This window comes from Miscanthus floridulus, chromosome 13 (assembly GCF_019320115.1).
Source record: "Miscanthus floridulus cultivar M001 chromosome 13, ASM1932011v1, whole genome shotgun sequence".
NCBI lineage: Eukaryota > Viridiplantae > Streptophyta > Magnoliopsida > Poales > Poaceae > Miscanthus > Miscanthus floridulus.
In genome coordinates this window covers 2,976,891-2,997,300 of record NC_089592.1, presented here as the reverse complement: position 1 = coordinate 2,997,300, position 20,410 = coordinate 2,976,891, and the positions used below count along the sequence as shown (strand labels likewise).

The 20,410-nt window shown below is 46.7% G+C and overlaps 1 protein-coding gene and 1 pseudogene across 1 annotated transcript; both read right to left on the bottom strand.

Moving 5' to 3' along the window:
- Positions 1-4,174: 4,174 nt before the first annotated feature.
- Positions 4,175-5,474, bottom strand: LOC136499286 (protein ALP1-like). Its single transcript, XM_066495000.1, has 2 exons — positions 5,230-5,474; positions 4,175-5,144 (listed from the first exon to the last, which is right to left on the bottom strand). Exons 1-2 carry the CDS (start codon positions 5,472-5,474, stop codon positions 4,175-4,177), a joined length of 1,215 nt encoding a protein of 404 aa, XP_066351097.1.
- A 9,080-nt stretch (positions 5,475-14,554) lies between these two features.
- LOC136499285 (uncharacterized) lies at positions 14,555-17,111 on the bottom strand (annotated as a pseudogene).
- Positions 17,112-20,410: the final 3,299 nt, after the last annotated feature.

Here is a 20,410-nt window from a genome sequence, read left to right as displayed (position 1 = left end):
ACAAAGCTTTTGATGTACAACGACTTTAGATGCCGCGATGCTTCTCTCCCTCTGGCTTCTCGAAGACAGCTTGTTGCGGGTGTACAACCAAGTGAGCAGCCGCTTCTTCATTGTCCTCATCCTCCTGGCACCTGTATTCTATATAGGTAGGATAAAAACCATATTTATATCGGTCGATGCTCGAGATTCATCGGCCTTTTGCTTGACGCGCCAGACTTTAGTCTTGTCAGCGTTTCACTCCAGGTCCTGCTCTTCGATCTACTCATTGTGCCTTAATCGCTGGGCCCTTCTCTTCTAACTCCTGGTCAACCTACCAGGACACCACCGTGGGTATGATTCAGGATCATACTTATATGTCCGTTCATGCTCTCTTTGACGATCTGATTGATCAGGCTCTTCTTCTGGGAAACTTAGTCGATCATGAACCATCAATCTTTTTTCGAGCCGATCGAGTTGATCATGGACTGTTGATCGTCTTTCTTCACGGATCGGACTCTCTCGTTCCTCAGATCGGTACTCAATCCGATCATGAACGGAGTGACATTGCCTCTTAGCTTCACGGTGTCATGCGTAGTGATCCCCATACTCTGGGCAGTCGTCGACCGAAGGCAACCTTAAACCTTCGTTCCAACAAAAAATGAAGAAAAGGCAGCACCAATGTGATTCATTTTCCCTTGATTTCTGACACCTCCATTCCCTCTCTTGTTGCCTCTGGTATTTCTTGAGCAGCATCTGCGATGTCACCCTTTGACGATGACCAAAACTTGACCCCTGCTCATATCGGCTATCATTATCAGCGTGATAATCCCTCCTAACTTCATCAGCTGAAACCTGAACCCTTGGATCGACAGATCCTGATTTCCTTGCTCTGTCCGATGTCAGAACTCTTGCATTTCCATCTCCTAGGGATCCAACTTCCACCAAGTTGATGGGCCCCGCAGGAAACAGATGTCCATTAATCTTCATCGGCTTTTTTATCGTGTTCGGCTGGCTTATTCGGCTGGCTGGCGCTGGCTAGGCCACTCAGGGGGTACTGTTCACGTCCTGCCAGAACAGTATTTTCCTCTCACAACAATCAGCCGAAACAGTATTTTTCAGTCCTGCCGAACAGGCCCTTTGCTGCCTTCAATTTTGATCCTTCCTTGTTCGATAGCCGATATTTCTTATTTTTCAATTCTTCAACCGATGGGATATTATGATTTGCAGAAAGTTAAATTTGCTTTTCTCGCAGCAGCAAATCAAATATCTAATCGGCTTTATTGATGTCAAAGCTGTATCTTTCTGTGTTTTCTTTCACCCATGGGCATGACACCAGCTTCTTATTTCTAGTCCAGTCTGCCAAGCCGATGTCTACCTCATCTTCTAAGTCTGATTCTTGCAACATTACTTGGGCAACCTTCTTCTGATACTTGTCTTTTATGAAGTCCTGATAATGGCTTTCTTGAGCCGATACCCTTTGTATGATGTGCCCAAGGCTTTCAAACTCTTGCGATGAAAATCTTTCCTTGATTGTAGGCATGAGACCTTGAAAAGCTAACCCAGCAAGTTGTCCATCAGACAGATTTAGACTGTAGCATCGGCTCCGGACATCACGGAATCTCTGAATGAATTCTGGAACCGATTCGTTATTCCTTTGCCTGAGCGTCGTCAGATCTGTCAGTCTCATCTCATGGAGGCCAACAAAGAAATATTTATGGAATTATTTCTCCAGATCGGCCCATCCATGGATTGAATTCGGAGGAAGCGATGCAAACCATGTGAAAGCCGATCCAGACAAAGACAGTGGGAACAGGCAAACCCTCAGAGCGTCTTCTCCTGCCGCTTCACCACATTGAGCCAGGAATCGGCTAATGTACTCTATTGTTGATACGTTGTCTTGCCCAGAGAACTTAGAAAAATCTAGCATTTTGTACCTGTTGGGCAACGAGACACGATCGAACCACTCAGGATATGGGTGCCGATACATGTATGTTTGCTCTTTTGGCCTTAGACCGAATTGATTCTGGATCACATCGGCTATTCTGCTGGCCAAATCTGCGTTTGGCTGCCCACTGGGCTGGCTTGCCTATTGCATCGGTATTCGATTGGATGTTTGCTCATCACCTGTAGGCCCTGTGTGGCCTTGTTGCTGGCCATTGATTCCTCCGTAATCCGATACCAAATGATACCCCTGAGGAACCCCACCAGATTGCACATTGCTGTTATGAGTTTGATATCCTGACAATTGAAATCTGGAACATCCTTTGCATAATGCTGTCCATTGTTTGGCGAGACAGGTGGCGCAGTCGGCTGACTACCCCGTGGTAGTGGTGTCGGACGATGAGAGTAAGAGCAACTCCAACAGTTTGGGATTTTTTGTTTCCCAAATCTTGGAGTTTGGCAACTCCCCAAATGTTATGGCAAAGGAAAAAAAAGGTCAATCTCCAATAGTTTCCCATAATTGACTTGCCAAAATGAAAAGTTGGGCCCACGATCTTGTTTTTTGCTGCGGGAAGACGCTTTTCCGCGCGAAATCTTTCGCGTCGTCGCACCAAGAAGCCGCCGCCACGGACTTCCATCCCTCGCGCAGTTCCTTCACGGCGTCTGGACGTCACAGCCGGGCTTCTCCTCCTCCCGCCGGCCATCACCGTCCCTGTTGCCTTGCACGTCGGAGCCACCAGCACCTGTCACCAGCACCGGCCACCAGCACGTCGGATTTGGCCACTAGTACCTGGCAGTCGACCACCAACACCTCCCAGGCGGCCTCCACGAGCTCGCAGCCGGCACATCTCCCAGGTTTGTGCTGCGTTGATCAATAACTTGCGGGTGGTCGGGATCAGTTGTTTGATCTTGTCCAATTGTCATTCGCAGGCGGGTTAGTCGACGTCATGAGTGGTTTCAAATCACTTCTCCAAAGAGAGTTGGATGACGATTCACTGATAGCACACAAAATTTACAGGTAACACACAGCATACTCAATGTACTGATAACGCACTTTAAAAAAAGGGTAAAGTATAATTTAGACCCTCCAACTATCACCAAAGTATAGATTTCAAACTCGAACTTCAAAACCGGATAACTTTGGCCCTCCAACTCTTGAAAAAGTTCAACTTTCATCCTTCTGGGCTGTTTTGCGTATGAACAGTACTTTTGATATTTCCAAGAGGCGCCGAAATTTTATATTATTTTTTTAAGCATCTTAATGTCCTCAAATGAAAAAACTCAAAACTACAAAGTTATATATCTCATTGAGAGCTACAACTTTGGTATAAAAAGTATTTTCATTTAACTCCATACAAATAATATATTAGTGCTCTAATGCGGCAAGCGCTAGTTGGCGATTATTATGGTGCTGAAATTTTATATTATTTTTTCGAGCATCTTACTGTCCTCAAATGAAAAAACTCAAAACTACAAAGTTGTAGATCTCATTGAGGTCTACAATTTACATATACAAATTATCTTCATCCGCCATCGTATTGAAGGGTTTTCTATTTTTTGAAATTAGAGTCTCATCACGCGACAAAATATATTGTCGCGTGATGAGACTCTAATTTCAAAAAATAGAAAACCCTTCAATACGATGGCGGATGAAGATAATTTTTATATGTAAATTGTAGACATCGATGAGATCTACAAATTTGTAGTTTTGAGTTTTTTTATTTGAAGACAGTAAGATGCTCGAAAAAATAATATAAAATTCTAGCACCATAATAATCGCCAACTAGCGCTTGCCGCATTAGAGCACTAATATATTATTTGTATGGAGTTAAATAAAAATACTTTTTATACCAAAGTTGTAGATCTCAATGAGATCTACAACTTTGTAGTTTTGAGTTTTTTCATTTGAGAATGTTAAGATGCTTAAAAATAATATAAAATTTTGGCGCCTCCTGAAAATATCAAAAGTACTGTTCATACGCAAAACCGCCCAGAAGGATGAAAGTTGAACTTTTTCGAGAGTTGGAGGGCCAAAGTTATCCGGTTTTGAAGTTAGAGGTTGAAATCTATACTTTGGCGATAGTTGGAGGGTGTAAATTATACTTTACCCTTAAAAAAATATTATTCATTACAGTAGACTGATAACATAATGATCTTAACAATTAAATGAAAATGCAATATGTAGCTAACATAAATCCGGATGATGGTTCCATAGGTGCTCGATGGGGTCTTCTTTCAATTGAAAATGTGCTTCCTAGTCTCTAATCCTTTTATGAGCATTAATAAATTCTGCAAGTGGTCGAGTAGCCTGGCCACGATTAGGTTGCACATTTTGACCACCATAATCAAACCGCTCATTAGGGTCGACGAATCCTTCATCTTCAACAATCATATTGTGCATGATCACACAGGCCCTCATGATCAAAGCAAGTGTCTCTATGTCCCACAAGCGAGCTGGTCCTCGAACAATGGCAAACCTAGATTGCAGAACCCTGAAAGCTCTTTCCACATCCTTCCTCGCTGCTTCTTGTGCTTTGGCAAAATATTTGTTCTTGTTCCCCATTGGTAGAGAGATGGACTTGACTAAAATAGCCCACGAGGGGTATATACCATCTGCTAGATAATACCCCATGGTGTAATCATGACCATTAATGGTGTAGTTCACATCTGGAGCTCTACCATCTGCCAGGTTTGCAAATAACGGAGACCGATGAAGGACATTGATGTCATTATGCGATCCAGGCATTCCAAAAAAGGCATGCCATATCCAAAGGTCATTCAAAGCAACAGCTTCTAAAATGATAGTGGGCTTCTCCACATGCCCCTTGTACTGACCCTGATGTTTGACTAGACAATTCTTCCACGCCCAATGCATACAGTCAATGGACCCTAGCATTCCAGGAAAACCCCTTCTCTCACCGAGTGCCAGTAAGCGTGCCGTGTCTGCCTCATTGGGATGTCTCAGGTACTCATCTTCAAATAAATCAACAACTGCAGCAACGAACCTACGTAGGCTCTCAAGTGCAGTACTCTCTCCAATGCGAACATACTCATCTGTAGCATCAGCGGGAACCCCATATGTGAGCATTTGAAATGCAGCAGTGACTTTTTGGAAGCAACTTAATCCAAGTACGTTGGCCACATTTCTTTTTTGCACAAAGTAATCATCATGTGACTCAATAGCATTCATTATGCGTAGGAAAAGCTCCCTACTCATCCTGTACCTGAAGAAAAATAAACAAAAGTTTAATAACACATATAATACTTAAGTGCATAGTATGGGGTAATCAAAGGTGAATGACCACAAACCTTCGACGGAATAAATGTGGTCCGTACATTGGATTATCTGCCAAATAATCTTGAAACATCCTTTGATGGCCGCCTTCTCTATCTCGATAAATAACAGCATGGCCAGGGACAGAACCACCAGGTCTTCGTTTATGACCCAAAAACGTTTGGACAATTGCAGCAGCTGCGATGATGAAATAATCATCGTCGTCTGAAGATGAATCATCCTCCAATTCTCTTTGGAGAAGTGATTTGACACCACTCATGACGTCGCCTGGAAATGACAATTGTACAACATCAAGGAGTCGCGACACGAAGGAGATGGCGGCGATATTTTGGCGCGACGACGCAAGTAAAAATGAAATGAAGACAAGTATACGGTATCATCACATCGGCCATCACCAACAGCGGCAAAAGCAGGCATAGCAGCACGTCGGCCATCATCACTTGGCCATCACCGGGCCATAGCAGCATGTCGGCCAGCAGCACGTCGGGCATCAGCACGTCTACAATCCACCATGACGCGACCCTAAACCCTATCTGCTACGGTCTACTCGACCATTAGCGCGGCAAGCAGGTAAACCACCATGCCGCAACCCTAAACCCTATCTGAACCCTACCAACGGAATCGAGAATTGGATGAGTCATCCATACCTCAACCCTACAGCTGCCGCCGTGGATGATATGGATTACCGCTGGCGTCGTCTCCCTTGGATGTGGATCGTTGTCAATGATGAGGATTGCTACTGGGCTTCGTATTCAGGAGATGTGGATCGCCGTCGCATGATGAAGGCCTTCGCGCGCGTGGGAAGAAGAAGCCCTTCGCGCGCGGGGGAAAGGGCCGGCGGCGTGCGTGGAGTCACGATGCGCAGTCGTAGAACCGCGCGCATATATCCGCGCTTGGGAGGGATTTTTCCCAAGTTGCCAAAGATGGGTAGGAGGGATGGGAAACTATTGGAGAGTGTTTTTTTGTCAATTTGCTAAAAATTGAAGGATGGGGAGGAGGGATGGCAAACTGTTGGAGTTGCTCTAAGTATTTTGTAGGAGAGACAGTGACACTGAATGGTGATGGTTACTTGGAGGTGGTGGCGGCGGCATATGATAAGGTGGGCCACTTGATTGTGGCTATGACGGTAATGGCGCGGCATCCTAGGCAGCACAATTTCTTCCCCTTGAACGCCTTTGCCCTTACTGCTAGAAGCCGATGGATCTACTGTAAAGTAGATAGGTCCCTTCAGACTCTTGCCTCACGCTTCCATCTACCACTTGCTTGATCAAGTTTGTGAGTGTGTTAATCAAAACTCCTGATTGATTGATCAAAGCATGGTGCATAGCCTCATTGACGGTTTCTTGAAACAGTTGGCCACCAGGAGCCATGGCCCTTTCATCTAGTGGAAGGTCCATCACCGAAGGATTTGGCAGCTGGTTTTTTAGCATGGCTCTGTTTCGAGTTTTGGTGAAGGATTCCAGCCACAACTTCTGGTAACTCTCAATGGATTCTTGAACCAATTTCCTCTGATCTTTTGATAGATCTCCCATCATCACCTCGATCACATTTTCCACCTCCGTGTCTTCCATTATGTTGTAAATTTGTTGTTGTGTCCCACTAGGCATGCCAAAAAGCGTGTTGCTGCAAAAATTAGGCGGTGACTTTCACAGAACAGGACACGCTAAGGCCTGGGAGCTCTGCTTATCTCCAGTGTAGGTCCTATGTCTTGAGGTTCGTGGCATGCTAGTCAATTTGACCTGTAATTGACAAGATAAATGAATTTAATCAGTAAATAACAAGGAACACATCGGCTGGGCGGTCAGAATATGAATGTCCCACTCCAATTAGGAAGCAAGGTATATCATTGCACATTTGTTGACAAAGAGCCCTCTCGACAAACATTTCAGCATGGCACAAGAACACACATATATATTGTTGACGAAATATGGTCGGTAGTCTACCTAGGGGTATGCCCAAGGTAGTAGATTATCGGCAAACAGGTGCGCAAGCTATGAACGAGATGGTGACGCAAGACAGACACGAGGTTTTATCTAGGTTCGGCCGTCGTACAGGCGTAATACCTACGTCCTGCGTCTGATTGTATTGTTGTATGTCAATGAGATGATCGATCCTGATGGATCATTATGTATTGATCCCTTCACTAGGGGATCCCTGCCTCTTCTTATATACTCTAGAGGGGCAGGATTACAAGGTAAGTATCCTATTTGGTACTATACAATAGCTTGCGGTGCACGCCGAGTAGCGCCGTGCACGCCTTGATCTTATGGGCCGGGCCACCTCTGATGGTGTGGCCCATGTCTTGTCTTGAGGATACCGGGGGCCATACCCCCATAGCTAGTCCCTAAGCCTGACAGTAGGTAACGTAGTCGTGTGGTGCCAGGGTCAGAAAGTAGAAGACCAGCCGAGCAGGCAGCCAGTCCCCGGGCGTAGCCTCGAGATGAGAACAAGCACATTCACCACAAGGTGAAGTGTGCCCACATAGTCCCCGAGCCTGCTAGAAGATGAAGAATGAATCTTGTAGCAGGGTCAAAGAAAAAGAAGTCTGAAAGCTTATCGACATCGTCCGACATGTGCGTATCAAGACCCCAGACGTGCTGCTCAAGATCAGCACCCTGATCCAAACAGCATGGAGTAGCTTGTTAGCGCACCGACGAGACGTAGCAGGATCCGACCACCAAGGGAGCACCGAGGAGCGAGGAGTCCCCGAGCACCGAGGAGCGAGGAGCGAGGAGTCCCCGATGTCGTTGGCGATGACCAAGTACCGAGGAGCGAAGAGTCCCCAGTGTCGCTGGCGATGACTGAGCATCGAGGAGCGAGGAGTCCCCGGTGTTGCTGGCGATGTCCGAGCACCGAGGAGTCCCCGGCATAGGCGGCAACGTCCGAGCACCGAGGAGCGAGGAGTCCTCGGTGTCACTGGCGATGACTGAGCACCAAGGAGCGAGGAGTCTCCGGTGTCACTGGCGATGACCGAGCACCGAGGAGTCCCCGGCGTAGGCAACGATGTCCGAGCACCAAGGAGTCCTCGGCGTAGGCGGTGAGATCCGAGCACCGAGGAGTCCCCGGCATAGGCGACGATGTCCGAGCACTGAGGAGTCCCTGGCATAGGCAGCGAGGTCCGAGCACCGAGGAGTCCTCGACGTAGGCGGCGAGGTCCGAGCACCGACGTAGCTGACGACGTCCGTGCGGTGAAGTGTGCCCACTTAGTCATCAAGCACGAAGAATCTGAGGGCCGAGGAGTAACCGACGTAACTAGCGATGAAGCACGAGCGATGAACATTCTGGTCGACTGGTCGGTGGCGAAGTGAACATTGAGTAGAAGCGACCGGCGAATAGTCTGATCAACTGGTCGGCGACAGATTCCATGAACCAAGCGGTCTGACCAGTTGATCGGTGGAGAAACCCAAGCACCAGGTGGTCCGATCACCTGGACGATGATCCTGCAATGCAAACATGTAGAACGGGTAGTACATGACGCACAAATAAATAAACTCCGGAGAAAAATCAGCAATGGTGATGAAACGACGTATGCAGTTCGGTGATCAGTTGGAGCGAAAATATATTTATGTTTAATATAAACCCCCCAAACAGTTAGTGTGTAGCTGAGTCTCCAGCCCTAGCTAGCCCATAGTCCATAACATCGAGCGCGGAGCCTGTGCACGTGTAGGAGGAACAGGCATCGCTAAGGAGCCACTACCGACCACCCATAACGCAGAGGGCAGACGCTCGTGCACGTGTAGGGAGGAGCCGGAGATAGGACCGTCTCTGGAGGCGTCCAAGCATCAACGTGACTATTCGAGGGTTCACCTTAGACTTAGCTGTATGTCATCTTTAAGATGGTATACATGAAAGAAAAACGTTTGGAGAGCAAACATAGAGAAAACAACTCGGAGAACAATTATGGCGATATACGGAGATTGGAGAACATTTAGAAAAATATTAAAGCATCACTTAGCTTTAGATAGAACATCTAGTCGGCGGCGTATGGCATTATCTGGTTGGCGTTGATGAAGTTGCCCGGCGCTCGAGCTTTCCAAACTATCATCATGGCGGCAATCACGGTTGTCACGGCGCCATTCTTCGCGGCGATCATCATTGCGACGCGGCAGGTGGTCAGAGTAAGTAGTCCGGGCGACGTCATCCTTATATTAGTGATCGGCCTTAGGAGATTCAGGGAGATCATTGACTGGTCAGAGAAACGATGCTGTATGGCGGAGTAGATGGGGCGTGGTCTGGGATATCCAGATCGTATTCAACTTCTTCATTGTCACGATGCTGAAGCTCAGTGTGGATGGAGCCATTAGATGCAATGCCGGACGGGGAGCTTGAACCGCCCTCTTGAACTGTGTGGACCGATCCTTCTTGATACTCCTCAATCCGAACCAGGTTGACGAAGTTGCGTGGCTTTGGCCGAGGTCGATGTATAAAACATAGATCCGAGCAGCGTTATATATTGTATGCATAGTTGGAAGCAGTGTTTTGCAGGCCGTAGGGCTAAGCCTGGTAATTCTTCATCAAGGCTTCGCGCTCGGAGAGCCAGAGATCCATTGCGGGGGCCGATCGGTGATGAACGGAGAGCCCTTCAGGAGTAGACGTGACCACGAGATCCGTACCGAGTCGTGTAGGACGACTGGCCCGAGCTGGTCGGGTAGATCTGTTGTGGGTAGTGGTTACCTGCTCGGTAGGTTGATTTTGAATCGAATCTACCAGAGCTAGGGTTTCAGCAAGCTTGGTGCTGACCCGATCGATGGAGTCGAGTAGGTCGATGTTGTCGATCTGCCTCCCTTTGTAGCGAGGAAGCGAACGATGGGTTGTCGGTGTGGCTGAAGACGATGCTGGTGTGGCCAGAGCTAGATCCAACATGGTCGGAGCCATAGCCGATGTTGGTGAAGCAGTGGTCGACGTAGATTGGATCTGTGCCTCCTCCATGGTCATGGCGATGAAGTTGTCGGAGCTAGTGGTCTAGGTGATCTAGCCAATGGTGAACGTGAGGCCGTTCAGCGTAGCCATAGAACCAGGGATGATGACCATCTTGTTCATCATGGGAGCAGTATGCACACCCCCTACCTGGCGCGCCACTGTCGACGAAATATGGTCGGCAGTCTACCTAGGGGTATGCCCAAGGTAGTAGATTATCAGTAGACAGGTGCGTAAGCTACGAATGAGATGGTGACACAAGACAAACATGAGGTTTTATCCAGGTTCGACCGCCGTGAAGGCGTAATACCTACGTCCTACGTCTGATTGTATTGCTGTATGTCAATAAGATGATCGATCTCGATGGATCGTTATGTATCGATCCCTTCACTAGGGGATCCCTGCCTCTTCTTATATACTCTAGAGGGGTAGGGTTATAAGGTAAGTATCCTATTTGGTACTATACAATAGCTTGCGGTGCATGCCAAGCAGCGCCGTGCACGCCTTGATCTTATGGGCCGGGCCACCTCTGATGGTGCGGCCCATGTCTTGTCTTGAGGATACCGGGGGCCATACCCCCACATATATGGAAACAAAATAAGCAAAATGCATATGTGATTCCAAGGAAACTGGCCACTGAACAGGCCTTATAAACTACTTGTGATTACATAAACAAAACATTGTTCTTGGGAGAGGCAGCTAAACTTCAATTCCTCCAAGAATCGAAGAACATTCCACCGCCGGAGCACAATAGATGGTTCATCCTGAGAGATTTCAATCTCATCTACCAGGCAGAAGACAAGAACAACTCCAATCTAAACCAGCGCCTCATGGGGGCATTTAGAGCGATGATTGATCATTTGAGGCTCAAAGAAATCAAGCTAAATGGACGTCGCTTCACTTGGAGCAATCAATAGGACAACCCGATGCTCACTAGAATTGACAGACTACTATGTACCCCCGAGTGGGAGCTGTTCTTTCCCACGTGTTTCTTACACTCCCTTCCATCGCTCATGTCGGACCATACCCTGCTGCTACTCCAGGGAGAGCTTGACCACCATCACAGCACGTCCTTCCGCTTCGAAAATTACTGGACTAAGATGGAAGGCTTTCAAGAGCTTGTCCAAAACACTTGGAACAGGCCAGTCGCCTCTGCTCTTCCTATGAAACGCTTGCATATCAAAATGGCGCGTGTGGCAAAAGGAATCAAGTGTTGGAAGAAAGAAAAGATAGGGGATACGAGGATACAGCTCGCCATAGTGAAAGAAGTTCTGTTACAATTAGAAGCAGCCCAAGAGCATAGGTTGCTCACTACCATGGAGCTTCACCTATGTCGCCGCCTCAAAGCCCGTAGCACTAGGCTCGCAGCCATTGAAAAATCAAGAATCAGGCAAAGATCGAGGCTAACATACATCCGGTGTGGAGATGCTAACACTAAATTCTTCCACAGTAGAGCCAACGCATGCCGGAGAAAGAATTACATACATTGTCTATATACAGATGGGGGGATCGCGGTGGCTCATCAAGAGAAAGAAAAGGTGATACGAGATTATTTTAAAAATCACATTGGCTCCGCGGCTCCGAGAGCTTCCACAGTCAATTGGCAATCCCTTGGCTACAACCAACATGATCTCTCCTATCTGGAGGTGCCTTTCTCCCAGGAAGAGATAAAAAACACTATATATTCCATGCCTTCAAACAAAGCGCCAGGTCCAGATGGCTTCACGGGTGCCTTCTTCAAAGCTTGTTGGGAAATCATTAAAGATGATGTTATGGCAGTCATGAACAGCCTATTCACATTGAATGCCCAGGGCTTTGAATGGCTAAACTCGGCTTGCATCATCCTTCTACCAAAAAAATAGATGCAACAAGAGTTACTGATTTTAGACCCATCAGCCTCGTCCATAGCATTGCAAAGATCTTCTCCAAAGTGTTAGCTAACAGACTTGCCCCTCGACCGAACTCTCTCGTCTCCAACTACCAAAGCGCATTTATAAAAAAGAGAAGCATCCATGATAATTTTCTTTACGTCCAGGGCGCGGTGCAAAGCCTACACAAGCAGAAGATACCGGCTTTGTTCATGAAACTAGACATCCACAAAGCTTTTGATATGGTACATTAGGGGTACTTGCTTGAGATTCTGCAGGCTCTGGGCTTCGGACAGCGATGGCGTGAATGGATCTCTATCCTCCTACGTACATCCACTTCGACACCCTTGCTTAATGGGCGGCAGGGGGCCACTTTTAGCCATGCCAGAGGCATCCGGCAGGGAGACCCGCTTTCACCCATGCTATTCATCCTAGCTATGGACCCGCTTCAACGTTTGCTTGACCAAGCAACCGAACATGGGATACTCACCCCCTTACCAATCACGGCAGCAAAATGGAGAACCTCTATGTATGCAGACGATGCGGACATTTTCATCAGCCCAACAAAAGACGATGTAGAGGCCGTCAAAATCATCCTACAGGCTTTTGGCACATTCTCGGGACTCCATATTAATCTACAAAAGAGCTCAGTGCATCCAATCAGCTGTGCAAACGTCGACCTAGACCATGTTCTATCACCTTTCACTGGTACTAGAGGGGGCTTCCCATGCAAATATTTAGGGCTGCAACTCCATATCAGATCACTGTAGAAGATCCATGTGCAACCTCTCATAGACCGTATTGGGCAAAGGCTACCCAAATGGAAAGGAAGATTGCTAAATAGAGCGGGACGCCTCACTCTAGTAACCTCTGTCCTCTGCTCCATGCCAACCTACCACCTGACAGTGTTTCCTCTGGCTGCATGGGCTAAGAAAAAGATCAACAAAATCAGGAGATCGTTCTTGTGGAAGGGGGAGGAGAATGCCAATGGCGGACACTGCCTAGTTAACTGGCAGACAGTTACCAGACCAAAAGACCTTGGTGGTTTAGGCGTACCTGACATCGATAGATTTGGGAGAGCCCTCCGGTTGCGATGGCTTTGTCAAGAATGGGTGGATGATTCCAAGTCTTGGAGCGGCTCGGAGCTTCCATGTTCTGATGATGATCGTCTCCTCTTCAACTCCTCAATCATTATAACTTTGGGGGACGGTGCAAAGACAAAGTTTTGGCACCACAATTGGCTTGATGGACAAGCTCCTAGGTACCTAGCCCCAAACTTGTTTCGTCTAGTTTCAAGGAGAAACCGAACGGTGCAACAAGAGCTTCGGAACAACAATTGGATGCACAAGCTAGGAAGGAAAATCACCTCGGCTGTCCGCATAGAGGAGTTTGTGTCCCTTTGGATATGAATACAGGATGTGCACCTACAACAGGGCGTCCAGGACACCATCATCTGGCGATGGACCAAGGATGGGAAGTACTCCACCCGCTCGGCCTATAGAATTCAATTCAAAGGCTCGCTCGTCCCCTTCCATATGGATTTGATTTGGAAAGCGCATGTGGAGAACAGATGCAAGATCTTCACCTGAATCTTAGTGCAAGATAAAATTCTAACGGCGCAAAACCTACAAAGGAGAGGGTGGCCACACCAACAACAATGTGTGATGTGCAACGGTCCCTTAGAGACCGGCCTCCACCTATGCCTATGTTGCCCTTTTGCAAAGGCGGTTTGGGATCAAATCCTCTCGTGGGAAAACTTCACTGAACTTCAACAGCAACCACAGGTAGACCCCACCCATATCAGGTCATGGTGGGAAGAGGCGGCAAGGAAAGTGCCAAGATCTGAGCGTAGGCGGCTTAACGGGGTAGTGATCTACACCTTTTGGAATATTTAGAAAGAGAGAAATAGGAGAATTTTCGACAATGAGATAGAAACGATGCCGCAAGGATAAAAGAAGACATAGAGCAAAGGAGGAGAGCTCTCGCTTATGTTTAGCTGTTGTCCCCCTCACCCCCCCCCCCCCCCCCCCTTGGGCCATGCGTCTCCCTCCTTTACATGCTTGTGGGGGTTTTAAAACCCTAATCTCAAGTGTCCTTACTTGTACATAAACTTTCATTCCCTATCTTAATTGAAAGGCAGAGCTCCTGCCATTGCGTTCAAAAAAAAATTATACATTGCACACTTACATCAACTCATCTGATATCTGATAATTCAAGAACCTTGCTGGTCTAGCTCAAGGCTATCAGTATCCCGATCCTTATCTTAGAATCTTATGATACTATAATCCTACCGAGTTGAAACAATACCGATTCCATATATCCTAGTTTTTATGGTATCCCGATCCTACATGAAGGTTTCACACGATCCTATATAAGATTTCATAGTATCATGATCCTACGATACTATACAATATTTGATGTAATTAACTTCCTAAATGATTTAACTGTGTTAAAATTCTATTTAATGTCGAGATAAGTTGAAAAAATGCCAAGAATGGCACTTAAATGTACAAAAAGTAAAATTAATCAAAATCAATACGATAGACTTAAATCTTTACAACATATTACAAATATTATATAAAACATATAATTCATAAATTCCGATATGATTATAATCCTCCGATCTGATATTGTCAGACAGAAAACAATCCCCAAAGGATCCTGATTCCGACAACCTTGGTCTAGCATGGCACCGGCTACAGGGCTTTAGAACAGTTAGCTGTACTGTAGGGGGAACTTTATCCTCGATGTATGCTCTAATAGCTGTGACCGCTCTATGCGCTTCCCTGAGAATACAGTCTCTCATGGGGATGCATGTTGTCTCTTTTTTTCCAAGACACCTAAAACCATAGAGGGTGTCCAGTGTCAGACACTCAAGTGAAACCGCGTTCTTGAGAATATAACATGCTAGCTAAACCAAGCCTTTGCCAGAGCTAAACCCTGTGATGGTCACCCTCTTGAGGCAGCAGTGGCGGTGTTCAGGCATCTCCCTCAAATGTGAGGAACCTCCAACAACCGATTCATGCTTCATAAGTTGCTGAGTCACCTGAAAGATCGATAAAAAGGAAAGTGAATGAGTAAGAGCGAGTGACCAGATATCTTTGCAGGATGGAATGGAATGAACAGCATAGGCCTTACATCCAAGATTAATGTCTCCAAGCAAGGAGAAGCATCAAGGAAAGGTACAAGAGAGAAATAATGAGGAAAAGCTCAATGCTGATGATATGTCAATGGACAGGTGCTTGAGGTAGAAGAATTTGCTGGCCTGGACAGCATTGGTGTACTGACCACCTGCACACAAAAAATGCATGATGTCTCAGGCAAGGTTAATTATGCACAGGGTATGGTTTGACCACAACACCTAAAGTTTGAGAGTACATATACCTCCTCCCCTGAATTTAGGACTAGAGTCTCAAGATTTGGCATAACGCATGGAAGCTCAGCACGCACATAACAGACAACGTTTTTACGGTGCATGGTTAGATTCTTCATGTGCAATGTTTCTCCAAGCGAGACTTTTGAAATTTTACCGGTAAGGAAAATGCAGGAGAGATTTGGAGCTTTGCTCTCTATAACCTGCAGCCTCCTGCACCCAAAGATCTTCAGGTAGCCGAGTTGCCGTAGCACGCATGGTATCTTTAGGCAAACTATCTCCTTGCAATCAACGAGTTCCAATTGCTCCAAAGCAAGAGCGTTGGAAAGAAAAGACTCCAATTCATCCCCAGTAATGTGCACAGTACGGAGACACAGACTCGTTAGGCTTCTCAAGGGGCCAAGTTCAGCGGTGGGGCGGAAGGTACAGATCCCAAGCTCAAGATGTCGAATGGAGTTTCTAACCCCGTCAGATAAAAATGAGCATGGGACATTGTACTTGCATCTATATGGCGTAAGGGTGAGTTCTTCAATTCCTGGTGTAACTGCGTCACCAAGCCAGTTGTCGAGATAACGGCAGGAGATATCCTCTAGATTAAGGTCCAATACCTTCAAGCAGCCTGAGTGATTTCTTAGAATGCAGTCTATTTTGTAACTAAAACTCCCTCTGTGTGTATGTGTTTCTGAGCTGAGCACATCCCAGTTCAGGGTGAGATTGGGACGACTTCTCCAGGAACGTAGAATGGCACGGGACAGGCAAGCAGCACGAGCAGCATCGCGCAGCAGCATTAGGTAATGTATATGGCGCCAAATGTCCTGCATGCACAAGCATGGTTACAAGTTCAACATTGGGAAATGGTTCCTATAACCAGAGAAGAAATAGTAAGACTACATGTTCTACCTCAGTCCCCAGGTAGCTCTGTGCATGATTGCACAAGGTGCGCCATGTTACATAGCTAGATAGTGCACTGATAATGTAAGTATGTAACCATACATGGCAGGTAAACTGAGCATTGCATTTTTTTTAGAAAAAATCCCAATCAATGTTATTAGTGCCTTGTTATAAATACATCAAGATGGCGGAGAATCCAAGATTCATGATAGACAGCACTTTGTTAAAGTTTAAGATGCAATCGTTTCTTAAGATGAACTGCGACAGTTAAAACAAAGCAAAGCTGCTAATTCAGTATGAGTGTAGGGCTGTAGCCTGTAGGGACAGATTTGTTTTCTGTTTAGCACAGTTCCAAGAATATCTATAAGCCTTCCATCATCAAAAGTTTATCAGCCTGTTCGGTTGGCTGGTTCGTATCGTTGCTGGTTCGTGAAGAAGTACTGCTGGCTGGTTTGTGTGAGAGAAAAATACTGTTTCGACTGAAAATTTACGATCGTTTACGACAAGCCACAGCCAAACGAACAGGCTGTATGCTGCCACATGCCCACATACCTCAGGAAGTTCCGGGATTGAACATCTGGTTGTTTTGGCAGGTCGAGAATCACCGTCACCATCTTGTTGACAGAGCAAACCCTTTCTTTTGTTCACTGATGAAGCATCTGCAACCCAAGAATCATGGTTGTAACTATCATGAATTGGACAAATTCGTGCAGGAAAGGCAAACATATCCTCCCAAAATCAATTTTTTTAGGAATCGACCTTGCTTACTCTGCTGTTCATGTGAAAATTTCGGTTCAATAACGACACTAGGTAATTGCCTCCAATATCTCTGAACAAGCGGCAATATGCTGGTCGAGGATCAATTTTTTTTTTTTGCATATATACGGCTCCGTTCAGCTTGCTGAAACTTGCCTGAAACTGGTTGAAAAACACTATTCTAGCTGAATTGTTGTGAAAGAAAAATACTATTCTAACTGAAAAAAAAAAAAAACAAACCAAACAAACCGGTTTCTGGGTTAGCCCAACGGGCCTGTGAAACAGATTGGTTGGCGGACACAACATCGAAGTGACAATTTAATTAAGCTGCAGCAAGTATGCCTATTCTAAAATGAATAGGTTAGTAGACACAAGAGTAATAAAAATTAAAAAAAAGATTGAGTTTTTTCTCCGTGAAAAAATTGAATAAACAGTGATGAGGGACAAGAGATGAAGGGGGCTTACTCTGGCCTCGGACTTGTTGCAGACGCCGCCGCTGCCGGTGGCGCTGCGGAGATATGAGCCGCTGTAGCTCCAGCAGTCCCATGGCTGGAGTCGACGACAATGCCTCTCACTCTCTTCCTTCCCGAGAGATCTAGCCGAGAAATCAAATCCGGAAGCTGGAAGTAGTTTTTATTTATCTCATCATTTATATTAGATTATATCTACATATATGTACTCCGTGTTTGATCCAGTTTCGAACTCACATTTCGTGGGAATCCGGCGAGGCGCCAAAGGAATCGCGCCTGCGCCGCCGTGTGCGGAGCCGGCCTGCCGGCCGGGCACTCCGCTCCGAACGTGGAAATCGGAAATTGGAAAGAAGGGAAGGGAGATGAGGGGCCGGCCCAAGATGTATCTGTTGCGAATTTGGGATCCATGGGCTGAAAGAATTCCATAAGTGGGCTGAAACCAGCTCAACCGCACGAATCAACTTGCTGCGTTTTATTATTTTTTCTGTTGCGTGTCGTGTCGTGTGTTGTTCTGTTTTTCTTCTTTTTTCTTTGCATTTTTCCTCGTCGGTTTTTTTATCACACGGTGTTTATCTTTTTTACGTTTCAGTTTTTCTTCTCGTTTTCTACTTTTTTTTTCTCACACGGTGTCTAGGGGTTCTTCTTTTTCTCACACGTTGTCTAGGAGCAAATCTACCGTGTTCTCACTTCTTAGGTTTTTTTTCCCCTTCTCACACTGTGTCTGGAGGAGCATAAGGCCCTCCACAATGTGACGCGAAAAGCGAAGAACGGAGAAATGTGATTGGAGCGTCACTATGTACCGTATGATGTGGTCGGCGATGCTAATTCATCACAAGTTAATTTTTTCACAACTAAATGATATGCTGTTTAACATTGAGAAATTAATGAAAAATTACAAAAGTTGGAATGAGAAAAGACCCTGCCCTGTTCGCTACGCTGAAAAGTCAGACTGAAAAGTATTGTTCGTTGATTTATTATGAGAGAAAAATATTGTACCATGGCTGATAAGTCAGGCTGATAATTTCAAGCGAACATATACCGCAAGTTGTGCTGCTACAGTGCTACTATATCTATTTTCTTTTCTTGGTACCCGATGATTAGGTGTCTCCTAAAATCAGCTGTCTGCCTCTAAAAGTAGCAATAGATTTTGGGAGACTCAGAGATTGTTTGTGGCCTCCGTTAATAAAATAAGTTGGCTTCACCTTTCACATATCCTTTACGAGAGCATGATTTAAGGAACTCCTTGGTTGAAGTCATTTGGTTTACCTGGCTTGACACAAAACGGCTTCAGGAGTTGGTGGAGAAGCCATGCCAAATGGGACTTTCGGATGTTTCCAACAAACGGATACACTTGCTAGTTAATATTAAAATGAATATGAATATCGGATCTTTATGATATTTTAACATCCGCTTCCATCCGTAGGCGAGGAGGTGCCCTTCTCGTGCGTGCAAAGAAAAGGGAATGTCTAGCGCCCGAACGTCCGGCGCGCCGCGCCCGTTCGGGCGCTCGTTCAGCCCACCCGCGTCCCGCCTTCGCCCCTGCCCCACGCGCATGACCCAGCATCCCCCCTCGAACACAGCACCCCCGTCTGCCGGCCCCAATGCCCTAGTCCTTTAGCCATTCAGTGCGCCACGCACCCCAGCTCGCCCCGCAGCCCGTCGTGTCTGCCTTCGCACCGTCCCACACGCGCGACGAGCACGCCCCAGCGCCTCCCTGACAGCAGCACCACTGTCCGCTAGCCCCCAGTGCCCCCGTCCGCCAGCCCCCGGCGAGCCACGAACCCCCATCCGCCGGCCCTGAGCTCGCAACCGGCCGAACAACATAAAACGCTTAAAAACACTTGCAACTTACAACATGGAACAACTTGCTGCAACATAAGACTGAAACAGGTGAAACATTTGGAACATATTATTACAACATTTGTGTGAAGCATATGAAACATCAAGATCAGAATGATTGCAACATACTTCTATAAACAGGTGAAACATTTTGAACAAATACTTGCAACAGGCCTCTGAAAATACTTGCAACATATACATCATATGCAATAAAACGCTCAAATAAAACACTTGCAACTTGCAACATGGAACAGCTTGCTGCAACATTAGACTAAAACATTTGAAACATATTATTGCTACATTGTGTGAAGAATATGAAACATCCAGATCAGAACGGTTGCAACATACGTCTAGAAACAGGTGAAACATTTTGAACAAATGCTTGCAACATGCCTTTGAAACACTTGCAACATGTGCAACATTCCTTGATCTATTTTTGCAACATCAAGATGAAACAATTGCAAGATACTTCTCAAACGTCTGAAATACTTGAAACATGCATTTGCAACATACGGGTCATCCCTGCCATGGTGTCTTCGGGCGACCGTGGGAGACCATGTCGTGGTCGGCGACAACCTTTTCCGGTGGTGTCGGGGTGGTGGTGGTAGTGGCAGTGCACACCGTGGCTGCAATGGTTGAGTGTAGATTGGGCACGTGGCAGTGGATAGCCACGCGAAGGCCGAGTGGATGCCCCGCCGGAGACGAAGTGGATAGCCGTGTGGAGGTCGAGTGGATGCCCAGCCGGAGACGAAGTGGATGGGCGCGCGGAGGTCAAGTGGATGCTCGGGCGAAGACGGAGTGGATAGCCGTGCGGAGGCGGAGTGGGTGCGGGGCGGCATTGCATGGCTTAGGATGGCTCCACGCATGGGGGATGGCGGAGCGGCTGGGCGCAGGATGGGAGCGCACGGTGGTGGCGTGAGGCGGTCAGGTGCACGCGGCATGTGCGGGGATGGCCACGTCGGCCAGCGGAGTGGACCGAGTAGGATTTCTTTTTTTGGAGGAGTGAGTCCTACAGGGTGGGATGGGGAAGTGGGATGAGTGGACGAGTGGATGACCACAGCGGTTAGCGGATTGAGTCACG